The sequence below is a fragment of the Aspergillus japonicus genome, assembly GCF_003184785.1.
Source record: "Aspergillus japonicus CBS 114.51 unplaced genomic scaffold BO86scaffold_1, whole genome shotgun sequence".
Classification (NCBI taxonomy): domain Eukaryota; kingdom Fungi; phylum Ascomycota; class Eurotiomycetes; order Eurotiales; family Aspergillaceae; genus Aspergillus; species Aspergillus japonicus.
Genome location: NW_020291638.1, coordinates 635,056 through 650,997, shown reverse-complemented (window position 1 = coordinate 650,997; position 15,942 = coordinate 635,056). Strand labels below are relative to the sequence as shown.

The following is a 15,942-nucleotide window of genomic DNA, read 5'->3' as shown; positions in this document are numbered from 1 at the left end:
CACATATTCAAGATGGCTGCTCCTTCCAAGTACGATAACTACGATTTCCCGACCACAGCCCCGGAGGCTCAGTCTGGCCATCCCGGCCACACCACCCCAGAACAGGATGCGAAGGTGGAACAGCTCCGGAGCGAACTGGAGCAGCTTGGCTACACTGAGAGACTGGACACTTTGACTCTGCTGCGCTTCTTGAGAGCCCGGAAGTTCGATGTCGCCCAGGCCAAAGCTATGTAGGTCTTCCTCTTGTTTGCATTTCATCCTATTCCGCAATTCGGCCCTGAAAACGATGCACAGTTGATACGGCGGCACTGCGCTGGCACTGCGCTGGCATGCTCTCATGCTTTTGTTTCGCACGACAGGGCATTATGTTCAAGAAGACGTGAACGCGCTAACACTTTTGGTGAATAGGTTCATCGACAGCGAGAAGTGGCGGAAAGAATTTGGGACCGACGACCTGGTCCGCACTTTTGACTACACGGAGAAGTCTAAGGTCTTCGAGTATTACCCTCAGTACTATCACAAGACGGATAAGGTACGACCCCGGGACTAGGCCAATATGCTCTTCAGAGCGGTTCGAGATCGGGCGCCAATGACTTGACTGCGTTTAGGATGGCCGGCCCGTTTACATCGAAAAGCTTGGCAAGATCGATCTCACTGCCTTGAACAAGATTACCACCGAAGACCGTATGCTTCAGAACCTCGTGACTGAGTACGAGAAGCTCGCCGATCCCCGCTTGCCCGCCTGCTCGCGCAAGGCCGGCAAACTCCTGGAGACCTGCTGCACTATCATGGACCTCAAGGGCGTCGGAATCACCAGCGCCCCATCCGTGTACGGCTACCTCAGCAAGGCGTCTGGTGTCTCCCAGAACTACTACCCCGAGCGTCTGGGTAAGCTCTATCTGATCAACGCTCCTTGGGGATTCAGCGGCGTGTTCAGCTTCGTGAAGAAATTCCTCGACCCCGTCACCGTCAACAAGATCCATATTCTGGGCAGCAGCTACAAGAAGGAGCTGTTGGAACAGGTTCCTGCCGAGAATCTCCCCGAAGAGTTCGGAGGTTCTTGCAAGTGCAGCGGCGGTTGCGAGTTCAGTGATATGGGACCTTGGCAGGAGCCCGAGTGGGCCAGGCCCCCCAAGTGGGCTGCCCCCAAGGAGGAACAGACTGTGGCCAAGACCGAGGAGCCGGTTGCTGAGGTTCCCCAGCCTAGCGCATAGAGCCTTTCTCATTTTCCGATGGGTTTTCTTGTTTTCGTTATATTGGAACAATATGGTAAAAGCTTCAGGCACGATTTTGCCAATCTATATCCCTTCTTCTGTTGCTAGAATTGCTTGGTCTGTTTCACGTTCCCATACCTTCCCGGGCAAGTCATTTTACTCCTGCCCTAGCCAATTTCCATTTCATACATCATTCAACATCAGATCAAACCCCTCACCCTTACCCCGGCAAGTGGGCTCTTTCTACTGAGTTTATTACATGTTGGGAACCGGTGACGGCTGCACAAGCATGCATCTTTTTCTTTTTGCCTGTCAATTTGCCATTCTAGTACAGTTCTTGTCGTCTCTTGGGCTTAGATTCAACCACTGTCTGAGCGTGTTTGGGTGCATTTATATAAGTCGGAGTGCAGGTGGGGAGTAATGCAGAGCGGACGACAAAAGTGCTACACGGAAGTTGAATTAGAGTTACGTAGATTTTGTTTGCATACAACATTCTCAACAATTATACGACAGATGATACAAGTAGTCCATTTGAACCAAACTGCGAATCCAACTATTCTTGACTAATCACTAGTCAACAAAATGCACCATAAATCAATTTGGTATCATCCCAAGCCTACCTAGGCTACCGACGCCATTCCAGTACCGATAATGAAAAGTCAATGAAATCCAAAATGAAAACGAAAGAAAGCAGAGAGCAGGAGACAGAGGCAACGAAACAACCCCTCATCTCTTCTTTTCCACAACCTCGACCGCCCGACCAGCGCGTTCGGCCTTCCCCACAGTCGAAGCCAGAGCATTCCCGTCTGCACCCTCAACGTCCGATGTAGCGGCCTGCCCGGCTAGAGCTTCACCCTGCAGTCGAAGCAGGGTGCGCAGGGCATCCTCGTAGACTTCCGCCATATCGCCACTGCGCCAGCGCTCCGCCTCATGTTTCGAGCCCAGGGGAACCTGCAACTTTGCGCGCCGCGCCAATCGAGCCGACCTTCTTGTCTTTGGTGGTGGTGGTGGTGGTGGTGGTGGTGGTGTTGCCGACCCATCCATGGCACCAACCTCAGCGCCTGCAGGTGCATCGACCATCTCCGTATCACGTCCTTCACCACCGGTTCTCGACGCTGCTGCTGCCGTCGCTGTTCCTGTCTCTGTGCCCGTCATCTCTTGATCCGCCCCTGCTCTATCCTGGCTCGCCCCCTCACTCTCCTCCTTCAACCCATTATCCTCCTCCTTATCACCGACAACAACATTCGTGCCATCATCCTCTTTCTCCCGTTCTCCCTCCTCCCCCGCTTCAATTTCCGCATCTTCATCCTCTTCCTCCTCCTCCTCTTCCTCAATCACCCTCTTCAACTGCTCCGCATACGCCCGGGCCGCCCTCCCCGGCGCGTCGCGCCGCAACTGCGCCACCGTCGTCGTCAACGACTCCAGCTGCGCGTACAGCGAAGTCACCCGCGACGCGAGCTTCGCGTCGTACGCCTCATACTCGACCTGCTCGGTGGGGGCGGTGAACGAGGCGGGGAAGGGGAATTCTTTGGAGGAGGAATCGAGCCCATTGATCGTGATGGAGTAAGAGGCGCCGGTGAAGGTACGGAGGATGTACTGTTCGGTGGAGGTGAGTTAGCTTTGCGGGGGGGGGCGAGTCGTTTTTCGGTCTTCTTGTTTCCGGGGCGGCCTTTACCTCGTCAACTAATTCGCGGACACGTTCGCGCATCGGATCCGGGCCATCGTTGGGGTTGGCGGAGGGCGGTAGGTGGAGGTCGAGCTTTTGGCGGGAGAGCGCGACGGTGTTGCCGTAGAGGTAGGTGAGGTCGGCGGCGGATTGGAGTTCGATTTTGCGGTGGTGCGAGTCGCTCATGTTCCTGTTTTTGTATTGGGGTGCTGTTGGTGGTTTGATATGGATTTGAGGCGGGGTGGGGGGGGGTGGAGGTTGGATGATAGTTCTCGGTGGGAGGAGGGACTGGCTGGCTTTGGGGTTGGAGTTTATTGATTGTTTGTTTTATCCGGAGGTCTTGTTCGGAGATACACCCGCGGTAACATTAGATAGTGGTGGGTTGCAGAGGGCGCTGGTGCCTTAGGCATAAAGGCAGGAGTGGCCTCAGGCGTCGACCAGGCAGCCACCGCAATTCTCTAGTGCCGATCGGCGGCCCCCACAACGATGTCATCGATCAAGTGAGGAACTGAGGAACTTGGCTTGGGGTTTCACTTAAAACACTAACTACCACGCATGAACTACTCCTATCTCTCCGTGATGTGGTGGCCGATCATCCTGCAATTCACACTTGGGTTCCCCCCTGGTCTTATGTGATCATATCAACTTCATTATTCCCTTCATCCTTATCCTTAATTAATTCGGTCCTGGGGAGAGGGGGTTCGACTGCCGATCACCCCTGCTGCGCTCAGTAAACTTCAGCTCCACCTACAACATTTGCCTTTTCTTTATTTCAGTTCAGGTACGACTAGTCTTGCTGCTGCGATGAGATCACTGCTGGGCCGTGATTACCTGAGCTAGTACACTTCGCAGAGACCCCAAACAATGGAAACCAATGTCAAGATCAGTCTGGTCGACAAGACCGCTCCCCGTCGTCCGTCGGACGATGCGCTGGCGCAATCGCACACCGCAACAGACCTCTCCCGAAATATCTCGAGGAAGTTCACCCGTGCATCGATACGAAGCGAGCTCGCCAAGCGCAAGTATGCCAAATGGCAGCCGGACCGTCTAGGTCTCACCGACGATGAGGACAACTCCGACCGCCGACTGTCCGAAGGGCGGGACCTGTTCACGACCGAGACGAGAACGGACACACTGGCCGGGGAGAGTCGCTTGACGGCGGGCCCCTCGTCGCAGAGCTCTCCGGAGGACCAGCCCAATGTCGACTCGTCGGACGTCGACCAGGGCGCTGCTCGGGATCACGAACACGACGGCCACAGCCACCCCAAGCTGTCGGGGCTGAAGCCGGGCACCGAGCTGGACATCCTGTACGAGAACCAGCGGGGTTGGTTCTTCTTCGGCATCCCCCTCTACTCGCACAGCTCGCTGCTCAACTTTGACCCGGCGGCCTGGACCACCCCCGACGGTCGGGACAGCGCCGTCGACATCACGAAAGCGCAGCTCCCGGACCCCAGCTGGGAATGGGTCTGGAAGACCTGGTACGTGGATATGTCCGGGGATGTGGATGACCAGGGGTGGCAGTACTCGTTCTCGTTTGGCTCATCGGCCTGGCACGGGTCGCATCCCTGGTATCATTCGTACGTGCGCCGGCGCCGATGGGTCCGGCTTCGCGTGAAGCGCGTGTCGGAGCGCAGTCGTCGCGGTCGGTCGGGTCTGGAAGTGGCGCACATGCTTAACGAGGATTATTTCACGATCCACTCGGGGAAGGCGAAGACGAGGGCGTCGAGCGCCGGTGGCCTGTCGCGCGCCACGTCCGGGTATCTCAGTCGAGCGGCTACGAAGGTAGAGGAGGAGGTGCCGGTGGAGGAGATCGCCAATATCCCGGCCTTGATGCATGCGTTGCGAGTGGCCAGAGTCGATCGGGAGAAGATGGACGCTCTGGAGCAGTTCCTGCAGGAGGGTGGGGACGAGCTCTTTTATTTGGATGGGAAGGTAAGCTTGTTTTTTTTTTTTTTTCTCTCTTTCTCTGACCTACTCTGCTCTTGATTTGGTCCGTCAGGCACATGTACTGATTTCAATCTGATGCCAGATTCCCGAGATCATGTCTATGTTTGTCTTCCAGGCTTCTCGGTGGCAGTACTTCACCCGCTTATCGGATGTCGTCGAGGAGTTGTCCCAGAGTAGCTCTGAAACGAGCGGGAAGGAGGCAGCGGAGCTCCAGCGCAAACGCGATCACCTTCAAAAAGCTGCCGATGTGGCCCGGCGTCATCTCACGGGGCCTGAGGTGCTGCATGCCGATAACCGGCACCTGGACGCGGGTATGCTGGACCTGACTCCAGCCCCGAAGAGGGGCAGTTTGTTGTCGAGGTACTCCGGCAAAGTCTCATTCCGTCCTATGGATGACGGGGGTGAAATTAAAGGAATCCCCCAAGCTGCTGAAGTCGGGCGTGAGGGCCATATTTACCAGTATACTTCATAGCGGCTTGCTTGTGTTTGCATGGGTAGCGTGGCGCTTTGTCTTTTCATTATTGGGGGTTCATGGTCTTGAATTAGCTTGGTGTCATGGATTGGTTTTTTTTTTATTTTTCCCTTTGTCAGTACATTGATTCTTAATCTTATTCCTTTGGATAGTGATATTGTTAGTCTAAGTGAAGAGCTTGTACTTGTCCTTCCCATATAGTGCACTCTACATTTCCTTTGTTAGTGGAAAGCGGAGTGCTGGCGGCGACAGGCACAAAACCTCGGGCCGTTCACTGACCGCCTTGGCCGGGAAAAACATTTTCTAGGTTCCGCAGCGGAGTGACCACCGGAGCTTTGATCTTGCCTCTAATATTCCCACCTTCAATCTTCAAGAACAACTCCCTCAATTCCCTTTACCCGTTACCCTCCCCCCCCCCCTTGGCCCTGTTTCTTGCCTAGGGTCGGTCCCTACGGGTTCTCGTCAATGCTCTCACGCAGTCGGCCGTATCTCACGAGGCGCAGGCTATCTGCTGTCCTGGACCACGTCGCGACTGCCCCCGATGAGCCACTCCTCTTTCTTTACCCATCCTGGTTTACGTCTCTGCCCGCGCATCGGAGGTCATCCTTGACAAGAAATCCTTCTCTCAATTCTTCAAGACAATATCACCGCCCTAGCAAACGTGGATCCAATGTCTCCCAACTCCCCGCGCAGTCCTCGACCGGGAGTCACTCCTCCAGACACATAACCACTTCTTCCGTTGCCGTCGGAAGACATGGCTTAGACAAGGAAACCACAACGCCTGCAGCAAAGCCTGAAGCCTCACGGAGGTCACCCTTCCCTCAACCGACGTCGGACAACACTTCGAGATGGACGCCACCGCGGGTAAGAAGTCTCGCCGCGCTATCCTCGATCTCCCCCCGCGATAAAAAGAAACTACAACACCGACAGTCCGAACTCGACAACACGCGCAAAAACCAACAGAAAACAATAGAGGGACGGTGGAAAGACCAGGCTGCGGTTTTCGAGAGGATGCTCAGGATGAATCGGGCCATCCCGGCAAGTGCTCCGTTGAAGTCCAACCAGCTGGAGCTATATCTCAGGGAGGAGACAATCGCAGAATTCGCCGGCCTGGTGTCGAGAGGCGAGAACATTTTCTATCGCCATGTGTATCACGGGTGCAAGGTGCATGTTAAGCCGCTGTCGGAGAGCGTCGGGATGTGTCGCCGGGTGATTCTGGAGGGTCGACCGGCGGCGGTGGAGGAGGTCAAGAAAGAACTGCTGGAGATTGGGACCCTACAGGATGAATATGATCCGGTCGTTGACATGCGTAAACCGGTGGTTCCCATCTACCCTCGGGTTGACCGCCGGATACACAAAGACATACCCTTGGTTCGCGGCACGTGGGATATGCCCAAGGATCCCACGGAGTTCACCGTGGATCAGATTGTCCGCCAGGGAGAGCTGCTCGCTACTGTGAGGGACTTTACGCACCATGTGGAGGATCTCGTCACCTCTTGGCCCAACTCCAAGGAGCAGCCCGGGAAGCACGGCGCGGATGTGGCCGATGCTCTCGAGACGCTTTTCCTGAAAAGCGCCCACACCGAACTGATATCAACAGCGTCGTTGAATCAGGCCCTGTCGTTCTTGTTGGAACGCAAGCAGTATTGGATTGCCCACCAGATTTTCCGCTCCGCAAAACATGTTGCAACCGTGGAAACCTTCAACATGATGCTCAAGTCGACGGCCCTAGAGCAGAACCTGAAGCGGTTCAGGAGCCTCTTGCATGGTATGGAAAATCTGGGCATCCGCGCAGATGTCGAGACCTGGCTTGCTTATGCTGACTGCTTTGTTTCTCCAAGCAAGAAGATGGCAGTAGTGAACAGTCTACGGCAGCGAGGCATGCTGCAGGAGACCACGCTACAGCGGACGGCGTTGCGCGCGGTGTTGCACGACTTACTGGTGGAGCACCTCCATGACGGCGGCGACATGAACTCTTTTCTGGAAAAGATAGCCCGGGACTGGGACAGCACGATGTGGAGCCCGAGTATGGTCAACCAGATGATGTGCGCCGTCATGCGAGTGAATCATCTGAAGGCGAGAGATCAATTGTTCCAATTCTGCAGGCAGAATGGCTTACGTATTGAGCCTTACACTTTTCTCCTTCTCGTGGGCACATGCAACAAGGGCAACATTCTCCAGGCCCTGCAATACATGTACCAGACCATGGAGGATCCGGCGCGAGAGCTCACCATTGCCGGCTGGACGCGAATCTTTCTGCACGCATGGCACGGCGGATACTACAACATTTGCCGTGTCATATGGCGGTATGCCTGCATGAGAGGGCACGCAGCTTCACGCATCGCCGAGCGGGTCTATGAATCCCTGCTGCACGAAGCTGGCCCGGAGACAACCTTCCGCCGGGCCGTCGCGGCGCGGCTCATCCTCGGGATCGATCTGGGGACGCCCCGGCCAACCGTCGCCGGAAGATTTTATAAGCTGAAAGGGTTGCCGGCTGATCATTCTGCGGACCCGGTGAAGTACCTGTGCATTCAGGTTGATCCCAAGGAGCGGAACAACCAGCTGAATGTCAGCGAGGCGATTCTTGCTCGCGATATGGACGTGGCACGGTTCTACAAGCCCCAGGTATCCTTTCGGGCGATGCTCGACGCTGCGACCATTGTGGATCTCGAATGGAAGGAATTGGCCCGCGAGAAAGCATTAGCTCGCGAGGGGGCTCTGACCCTTGAATGGATGCGCGACAACATCATCCAGGTCAAATTACTCCCGCACGACCGCAAGGACGAGAAGAAAAAGAAGCAGCAGCAGCAGCAACGGTGGCGGCGGCGGTGATTGATTCCCGCTGCCTGATTTTGCGGCCCTGGTCCCCTGCTAGGCCTCATACATTGGCCAGGATCATGAGCTAGTCGGTAAGCCTCGTCGTATCTCGAAGGTACGCAAGGCTGGCTTTTTCTCCCCTTCCAACTGCATCTCTTGGAATCTCCCCCTACCCCTACGAGTGCCTATCCTTCTGTCGCATTCTTCTCTCAACTCGTCACTCACCCACCCATCCACCCACCTCTCGGCCCTTGGCGACCCTGTATATATATGTATATTGAACCATAATTGTATATAGATGTTCTACTATAGATATAGAGCGGAAGATAAAGACAACAAAACTAGAGAATCCGTGAATGTGCATTCCTGACCAGAAAAAAAAAGTTTCTAATGCTGTCCTGAACCTATCACAAAGTGGTTCCCGCCAAATGCAATTGATGACCTGCAGCACGATGCCACCTCACCCATCCCCCCAACGTCACCAAGTTCTAAGCAGAGAAACATGAATCATTTTCATCACATGCATACACATAATCATTAGTCGGTCATCTAGGTAAAGTGAGCGCGCAGTGGGTATGAGTGTATGGGAACAGCTGTAGCCCAATATATCCAGCTCGATTCTCCATGGTAAGGATAAACATGGGAGTGGGCCAATCGTCTTTGGGGGCTATCCCGTAAATTCTGTCATTTGTACGCTTCTTCGCCCTGGCCACCCTGGCCATCTACCTACCACCCACCACCACTGCCATTCTCATGCAGCAAAGCCGGTTCCGGCGCCGCAAGCGCCCCCGTCATCTCCGCTGATCCTCCTCCTCCCCTTCGTTGTGAGTCACCACCGCCGGGCAGAGGAAGGGGATACGGCGGCGCCGGAGCCGGAGCCGCCCCATACGGATCGAGCGTCGTGCGCATCGACCCCACGCCTTCCTTGAGATATAACACGAGCCGATAGGCCGAGTTCCCGTTCAGATAATACCGATGCAGCCGCTTGCTGCGCAGGAAGCCCAGCCGTTCGTAGAGTTTGATGGCGGCCGTGTTGGTGATTTCGGTTTCGAGGACAATCTGTTTGGCCCCCCCCCCCCCCGGGGGTATTAGCATGGAATCTAGCTTGAGCTTGAGCTTGAGCCTGAAGGGGCGGGGGGCTGGGGTTGGACACACCTCGTCCGCATCCCGCTCGATCATCGCATCAATCGCCATCCGCGCGAGCTTAGTGGCGATGCCCCGGCCGCGGTACTCCTCCTTCACGGCGAGCATGGCGATGTATCCGCGCAGAGGCCCGCCGCGGTGTGGTTCGAGTTTCGAGACGACGACGCCGACCATGCGCTGCTGCTGCTGTTGCGGTGATGATGAGGATGGGGTGGCTGTGGTTTCGGATGTGGGGAAGGAAGACGGGACAGAATCGTCCATGGCCATGAAGCATAGATCCCCCCATTGGTAGAGGAAGTAGCGGTAGACGTAGATGCTGTAGGGCTCGGAGAGGTCTTTCGAGATTAGTTGGCGCATGGCCGGGACGTATTCGTCTTCGCGGGCGCCATCGTAGCGGGCGTAGCGGAGGGGGGTGTGGGTATTTATTGTTGTTGTTGTGGTGGTGGTGGTGGTGGTTGTTGGTGGTGCCGGTGCCGGTGGTGCTGCTGCTGTTGTGGCGGTTGAAGACAATGCGGGGGTCGGATTCGGGTTCATTGAAGCGGTGGAGGAAATGGCATTGGAGGGTAGGAATGCGAATTGAATCAGGAACAGAGACGTGAGATGGGTAAGATATGTAGACGGACAGACAGACAGGCACAAGTTACACGTACAATCGGAGATGGTGAGAAGAGAAAAGGAAGAAAAGAAGTTCAGTTCGGGATGACGTCCGATTGCCGCTCCGTTTTCTTTCCTTCGTCTCCTTCTCCGTCCCCCAACATGTGATTTTCATCAACCTTTTTCCATCCAACCCCCCCATTGTTTGTCTTTTGGCCGCGGCTCCTTTTTTTTCCCCCTTTTCTTTTCTTTCTCGCTATTTCTTTTTTCTTTGCGTCGGGCTCTTTTGAGTTCTGATCTGGCTACCTGGTTGCTACTACCCTATCTATGCCATTGCTCTTGCACGGAGCCTTTTCTGACATTGTATTTCGGCGGTGATGCTCCGGCGTCGCGTGGGCAAGGAAGAAGAGGAGGAGGAGGAGCCCAACCACAACCACAACCACAACTACGAGGTGCGGCCTTCCTCCGATTCCTCCTCTCGCGACAATTCCACCAAGTCCAAATCTGATACCGACTCGCCTGCAGCTGCCCGCCCCTCCCAATCCAAACGATCCGAGTCCTTCATCCACAAGCCGCGCAGTAAACGGCGCAATGGGTTGATCTTCGCGCTGGGCGGTCTCTTCGGAGTCTTGGTCGCCGTGCTCTTCGCCAACCAGCAGGATGTCATCAGTTTAGACAGTTTAATGGACTTCAACATCGAGTCTCTAATGGAGGTGATGCCGCATGGGTTCTTGAACGATGCACGAGAATTCACCGTACGTTTTCTTCCCTGTCGGCGCCCCGCCGGAGAATATGTGGGCGGGCAGACAATGCAACCCGGCTTTTCTGCAGGCAGAGAACACCAATTAGAAGATTGCTGACCGCTGTGGGACTATCTATATAGCAACATGAGCGCGACACAGTCAACTACGACCCGTTCTCCGTCGGACTACACCTGCAGGCGCAAGGTTTCCAGGCGAAACACCCGATGGTGATGATCCCCGGGGTGATCTCCACCGGCCTAGAGAGTTGGGGCACCGAACCCGGGTCCCGGCAGTACTTCCGCAAGAGACTTTGGGGCAGTTGGAGCATGATGCGGGCGCTGGTGCTCGACAAACCGGGGTGGAAGAACCATATTATGTTGGACAAGGACACCGGGCTGGACCCCCCGGGGATCAAACTGCGCGCGGCGCAGGGCTTCGACGCGACCGATTTCTTCATCACGGGCTACTGGATCTGGAACAAGATCCTCGAGAACCTGGCGACCATCGGCTACGACCCCACCAATGCGTTTACGGCGGCCTACGACTGGCGGCTCTCGTACCCGAACATGGAGGTCAGGGACCAGTACTTCAGCCGCCTGAAGTCGTACATCGAGACGGCCGTGCAGGTCAAGGGCGAGAAAGTCACCCTCGCCTCCCACAGCATGGGCTCCCAGGTCGTGCTCTACTTCTTCAAGTGGGTCGAGAGCCCCGAGCACGGCCAGGGCGGCTCGGACTGGGTCAACCGGCACGTCGCCAACTGGATCAACATCAGCGGCTGCATGCTCGGGGCGGTCAAGGGCCTCACGGCCGTCCTGTCCGGCGAGATGCGCGACACCGCCCAGCTGAACGCCTTCGCCGTCTACGGGCTGGAGAAGTTCCTGTCCAAGGAGGAGCGCGCCGAGATCTTCCGCGCCATGCCCGGCATCTCCAGCATGCTGCCCAAGGGCGGCGAGGCCGTCTGGGGCAACGCGACCTGGGCGCCCGACGACCGGCCGCATCAGAACCTCACCTACGGCAACCTACTCAACTTCCGCGAGAGCGGCACCAGCCGCATCGTCAAGAACATGACCATCACCGAGAGCCTGAACTACCTCCTCGACGAAGGCGAGGACTGGTACCGCCACCAGGTGCTGGCCAGCTACTCGCACGGCGTCGCCCACACGGCGCGCGAGGTCGAGGCCAACGAGCACAACCCGCGCACCTGGCTGAACCCGCTCGAGGCCCGCCTCCCGCTCGCCCCGGACATGAAGATCTACTGCTTCTACGGGGTCGGCAAGCCCACCGAGCGCAGCTACTTCTACCAGGAGGAGCGTGACCCCCTCGTCAACCTCAACGTCAGCATCGACACGACCGTCACCAACAACGACGGCGTCGACCACGGCGTTCACATGGGCGAAGGCGACGGCACCGTCAACCTGCTGAGCACTGGGTACATGTGCGCCAAGGGCTGGCACATCAAGCGGTACAACCCGGCCGGGGTGAAGATCAAGGTCTTTGAGATGCCCCATGAGCCGGATCGGTTCTCGCCCCGGGGTGGGCCTAACACGGGTTCGTTCTTTCTCTATCCTCCTTCCTACTGATATCCCAGACACCCCACTCTCCCCCCCCCCCCCCCCCCCCCCCCCCCCCCCCCCCCCCCCCCCCCCCCCCCCCCCCCCCGCCCCCCCCCCCCCCCCCCCCCCGGGGCACCTTCCCCAAAACCACCAATCCATGCACCTCCCTCAAAACAAAACACTCAAAACCCTCTAACAACAACCCAAAAACAGGAGACCACGTCGACATCCTCGGCCGCGCCTCCCTCAACGACCTCGTCCTCCGCGTAGCCGCCGGCCAAGGCGATCACATCGAAGAGACCTACGTCTCCAACATCCGGGAATACGCCGAACGAGTCCAAATCTTCGATGATGAATGAAAATAAGACGTTGCACAAATGACTGACGCCCATGCAGAGAGGGATCTGAACCCTACCAAGTTAAAATAGACTATAACAATACACCAACTTCCCCGCCTATCATGTCCTTGAAATGTTCCTATAGATCCCTTTTCATTCGCCCCGTACTTAAAGAGCGAAAGAAGGCTGGGTCGTGCTGTAAAGCGCCTTACCCTGTCTCTCTGACCCTTCCAGTCTAGACTCCATGCAGTCTAGGCTTCATATGCCTTCATCGGAACCGATTATGGTGACTAGCCTTCGCACGAGACGGCTACGGAGCGTCCCTAGGGCTTTTATTACCTAATCAAGAAGGTTTTGTCTTGAGCAACGTCACGTGCCAGCATGTCCCTTAGATGACCGAGTATTGTCAGAGGACGCTGAAACTGACCAAGTAACTACTAGAATATTTACAGTAAAGAGAGAGAAAAAGGTTCTTGTAATGATATTTCCAGGTTTTTTTTGTAAATCCGGAAATTCGTAGTATGTTTCCATTTCCCAGATTTCATATGGTTAGTAGAAAGTAGTTAATCTAACTTACAGTCAAGGACGAAATGAAAGGTGAGAAAGACACATAATCCGGCGGGATCACCGTAGGCAAGAAAAAAAAAAAAAAAGGGAGAGAAGAAACAAGGCGGAAGGGGGAGAGTATCACTTTTTTTTCCCAAGTTCCCTCGATGCGAGATGAAGGGTGATGATGGACATTCAGTGTAGAAAGGTCATGGAAGAAAAGGAAGAGAAAATAAACATGGTATAATGTACAACCAAGAGCAGTCAAACCTTGCAGCCAAAAACGCGCCACAGTGGCTTGAAATGCCTGACTCCGGTCGTGGAAGGAACAAATGACTCGTAGAATCTGTTCGACCAGAGCAGAACAATGCAAGAGAAGTCGAAAAATAGAACCGAACGAAGACAAGGTATTAACATCCCCGGGAGTCAAGCAGAAAATGGACAAAAAGAACAAAGTGCCAGTATCCTAACTCAGCCAGGGTCAAATAAGAAAGAGAAACAATCTATGAGGAACATTGCCAGATAAGATGCCCAAATCCGAAGAAAATAGGTAAAAGATCAAGGAGACGCGAAGGCGAAAACGAGGCAAAAAAACTCGTGCAAAGGCAGAAAATAAACATTCATAATTGTCGTGACTTCTGACTCCGGGGATTTCCATCCAAGAGAATCCCGGGAGCAGTAAGGTGGAATAAAACCAGCCCAGTGAATTCGAGTGAAACAAAAGGAAGAGTCATGTCACAAGAGGCAACGGGCAAAGATGAAGATGGATGCGATCATCGCCCGAGGTGGACACTTTTTTTCGATTTTTTGCTTTTGAGGCAAAGCCAGCAAGTTTGACGGCGGGTACTTTTCAGCGGGAAACATAATCGAAACCGACTCGAGGAAAACGGGTAGTCATGCAAGGAACACGAATGGAACACGGTATCATTAGCGGAAATTTTGGACGATGCGAAGAAGATGGTCTAGTGAAAAGACGATGTCGAGGATAGTCGAATTAGGAAACAAATAACTTTTTTCCCCAGCGCCAGAACGCGCCACGGGTGAGAGTCGTGGCACCACTAAGCGACAATCGGTTGCATCGAGCCAAAGGGATTGGCGCACATGTAGTGCTCCGCAGGCTTAATGCAATAGAGACAGCCACACGACGAGCCATGGCCAGTCCACACACTTTGCGCGAAAGGCAGAGCGTAGGCCGGAGTGTGATGGTACGACGGCGGCTGTGACGGAGGCGCTGTAGGAATGTACTGCTGTGGGGTGGGCACCCAGGTACGCGTGTACGGCGGAGGGGGGTTAGTGTACGCCCAGGGCCCAACAGCAAAGTAGTCCGGCGTGTTGGGGCCGCTGTGCGGCGCAGAAGGGGGCGAGTATTCAGAGGCGGTGGGGTTGAGCCACGAATTTTCGAAGGTAGAACTGCGCTGGTACTGCGGAGGGATGGGACCTTCGGGGGAGAGCAGCGGCTTGGAGACGCGATGGGGCCGGGGGACGTTCGTGTCGATGGGTGCCAGAGCGTGGCGAGACTCCTGGGCACGGGCGACCGTCTTGGCACGCCAGTTCTCCCAGTGCTTGAGCCATGTAGCAAAGCCATCCTGCTTGTCGTGGATGCGCTCGTGGATCTTCCACTCGAAAGCGAAGAGCCAGTCCAACTCCATCGAGTTCAACTCGGCAACCGGAATGTTGCTAACCTCGGCCCACGACTTGTTCTGGAAGGTGTTGTCATCCAAAAACTTGCTTCCCAGGAGGAGAGCAATAGTGAGCATCCGGTAGACCTGGCCACTTCCAGAGTGGAACACCTTGGCCGAAGAGAGCATGCGCATCCGACTCGCGAGGTAGTAGAGACCCAAGAGAATGGTCGAGCTCGGGAGCCGAGTCGACGACAAGATCTGGTAAACGTATTTTCGGAATTGGGGGGTGACCGACGATCCTGGGTAGACGCTTCGCGCTAAGTCAATATCTGCTAGGTTGATCTTGGTGATGTACAAAGCATACATTCCCTGGGCCATTTCAGCCACGTAGTCGGACATCTGGTCCATCTCATAGTCCAAGTGCGCCGCAACGCCTCCAGTAGCCTTTTCCTCCTTGCGCGGTTGCTCTTGCACCATCATGTCCTGGCGACGGTACTGGGGCGCGATGCCGTTGTCCATCGGGGGGAGCTGGACGTTGTTGCGGAGCGGCGGTAGAACATTGGCGGTGGCCATGGCGCCGTACATGGGCAGGTTCATCGCGGAGTGGGCGGCGTTCATTTCGCGGCCGTTGCGTGCTCCGACGCGGGATTGAGCGTTCATGTTGACAGCCGACTTGGAATAGCAATTGGCCTGAGAATACTGCTCGATGAACTCGCAGCCGTTCTGGGAGTACCGAGGCGGGAATGCAGCGGAGGGGCCCAGAACGTAGAAAGGTTGCTCGTGCTCCATGCGGCCACCACTCACGATGTGAGGCGGTGTCGGAGGAAGGCCCTGCAGGCTAGGGGCGTAGAAGGATGGCATGACGAAGTGAGAAGGAAGAGGTTGACACCAGTTCAGGAGGAGGAAGGTAGACTGGGATGCTGTATCCAGGCGCTGTGTCAGTATGTTGGCTCCGACGGCAAGCAGGGAAACCCAATGAGCAACAAACAATCAAGACCGAGAGGAACTCAAGATACGAACCGTCTACACGTCCGCCACGACCTGATCCTAGGTGGGGTGGGAAGAAGAAGGGGAGCGGTTGCTCGGCGAGCCGCGGCTCTGTTTTTGTAGTAAAGGAAGTGTTGCTTAGTTGAATGACATGAGAAGTATGGCAGTATTCACAGCACAGGGCGATCAAGCAGTGAGACGGTCGTGACTGAATTGATTCGCGCAATTGCTTTGAGAGTTGGTACCGCACGAGTTTGTAATCGATGTGAAGGCGTGTGACTCTCAGAAGGGGGATGGCAG

General features: G+C 55.5%; 6 protein-coding genes across 6 annotated transcripts; 3 read left to right on the top strand and 3 right to left on the bottom strand.

Annotated features, from left to right (window-relative positions):
* Positions 1–1,695, top strand: BO86DRAFT_384575 (SEC14 family lipid-binding protein). Its single transcript, XM_025670915.1, has 3 exons — positions 1–230; positions 409–532; positions 609–1,695. The coding sequence occupies exons 1-3, from the start codon at positions 13–15 to the stop codon at positions 1,212–1,214; spliced, it is 948 nt and encodes a 315-aa protein (XP_025533371.1). The 5' UTR covers positions 1–12; the 3' UTR covers positions 1,215–1,695.
* Positions 1,696–1,772: 77 nt separating this feature from the next.
* Positions 1,773–3,195, bottom strand: BO86DRAFT_384574 (uncharacterized protein). The gene is made up of 2 exons (XM_025670914.1): positions 2,890–3,195; positions 1,773–2,810 (listed from the first exon to the last, which is right to left on the bottom strand). The coding sequence occupies exons 1-2, from the start codon at positions 3,064–3,066 to the stop codon at positions 1,941–1,943; spliced, it is 1,047 nt and encodes a 348-aa protein (XP_025533370.1). The 5' UTR covers positions 3,067–3,195; the 3' UTR covers positions 1,773–1,940.
* A 549-nt stretch (positions 3,196–3,744) lies between these two features.
* BO86DRAFT_351263 (uncharacterized protein) lies at positions 3,745–8,448 on the top strand (the record flags this gene model as incomplete). Its single annotated transcript, XM_025669423.1, has 4 exons — positions 3,745–3,931; positions 3,977–4,812; positions 4,910–5,286; positions 5,674–8,448. The coding sequence occupies 4 exons, from the start codon at positions 3,745–3,747 to the stop codon at positions 8,129–8,131; spliced, it is 3,858 nt and encodes a 1,285-aa protein (XP_025533369.1). The 3' UTR covers positions 8,132–8,448.
* A 65-nt stretch (positions 8,449–8,513) lies between these two features.
* BO86DRAFT_327824 (peptide alpha-N-acetyltransferase MAK3) lies at positions 8,514–9,930 on the bottom strand. Its single transcript, XM_025668619.1, has 2 exons — positions 9,272–9,930; positions 8,514–9,175 (listed from the first exon to the last, which is right to left on the bottom strand). Exons 1-2 carry the CDS (start codon positions 9,791–9,793, stop codon positions 8,843–8,845), a joined length of 855 nt encoding a protein of 284 aa, XP_025533368.1. The 5' UTR covers positions 9,794–9,930; the 3' UTR covers positions 8,514–8,842.
* Positions 9,931–10,044: 114 nt separating this feature from the next.
* Positions 10,045–12,602, top strand: BO86DRAFT_351258 (phospholipid:diacylglycerol acyltransferase). Its single transcript, XM_025669422.1, has 3 exons — positions 10,045–10,608; positions 10,737–12,144; positions 12,363–12,602. The coding sequence occupies exons 1-3, from the start codon at positions 10,231–10,233 to the stop codon at positions 12,506–12,508; spliced, it is 1,932 nt and encodes a 643-aa protein (XP_025533367.1). The 5' UTR covers positions 10,045–10,230; the 3' UTR covers positions 12,509–12,602.
* A 1,489-nt stretch (positions 12,603–14,091) lies between these two features.
* BO86DRAFT_414585 (putative cyclin-like protein (Clg1)) lies at positions 14,092–15,516 on the bottom strand (the record flags this gene model as incomplete). The annotated part of the gene is made up of 1 exon (XM_025674854.1): positions 14,092–15,516. One exon carries the CDS (start codon positions 15,514–15,516, stop codon positions 14,092–14,094), a length of 1,425 nt encoding a protein of 474 aa, XP_025533366.1.
* Between the last annotated feature and the right edge of the window lie 426 nt (positions 15,517–15,942).

Bases quoted from the DNA above. Each gene is read 5' to 3' on its own strand.
- BO86DRAFT_384574 (XM_025670914.1), bottom strand. From the start codon at position 3,066: ATGAGCGACTCGCACCACCGCAAAATCGAACTCCAATCCGCCGCCGAC. The intron at 2,811-2,889 runs GTAAAGGCCGCC...TCCACCGAACAG, and splicing joins TCCGCGAATTAGTTGACGAG to TACATCCTCCGTACCTTCAC.
- BO86DRAFT_384575 (XM_025670915.1), top strand. From the start codon at position 13: ATGGCTGCTCCTTCCAAGTACGATAACTACGATTTCCCGACCACAGCC. The intron at 231-408 runs GTAGGTCTTCCT...TTTGGTGAATAG, and splicing joins GTCGCCCAGGCCAAAGCTAT to GTTCATCGACAGCGAGAAGT. The intron at 533-608 runs GTACGACCCCGG...GACTGCGTTTAG, and splicing joins ACTATCACAAGACGGATAAG to GATGGCCGGCCCGTTTACAT.
- BO86DRAFT_351258 (XM_025669422.1), top strand. From the start codon at position 10,231: ATGCTCCGGCGTCGCGTGGGCAAGGAAGAAGAGGAGGAGGAGGAGCCC. The intron at 10,609-10,736 runs GTACGTTTTCTT...CTATCTATATAG, and splicing joins ACGATGCACGAGAATTCACC to CAACATGAGCGCGACACAGT. The intron at 12,145-12,362 runs GTTCGTTCTTTC...ACCCAAAAACAG, and splicing joins CCGGGGTGGGCCTAACACGG to GAGACCACGTCGACATCCTC.
- BO86DRAFT_327824 (XM_025668619.1), bottom strand. From the start codon at position 9,793: ATGAACCCGAATCCGACCCCCGCATTGTCTTCAACCGCCACAACAGCA. The intron at 9,176-9,271 runs GTGTGTCCAACC...GGGGCCAAACAG, and splicing joins TCGAGCGGGATGCGGACGAG to ATTGTCCTCGAAACCGAAAT.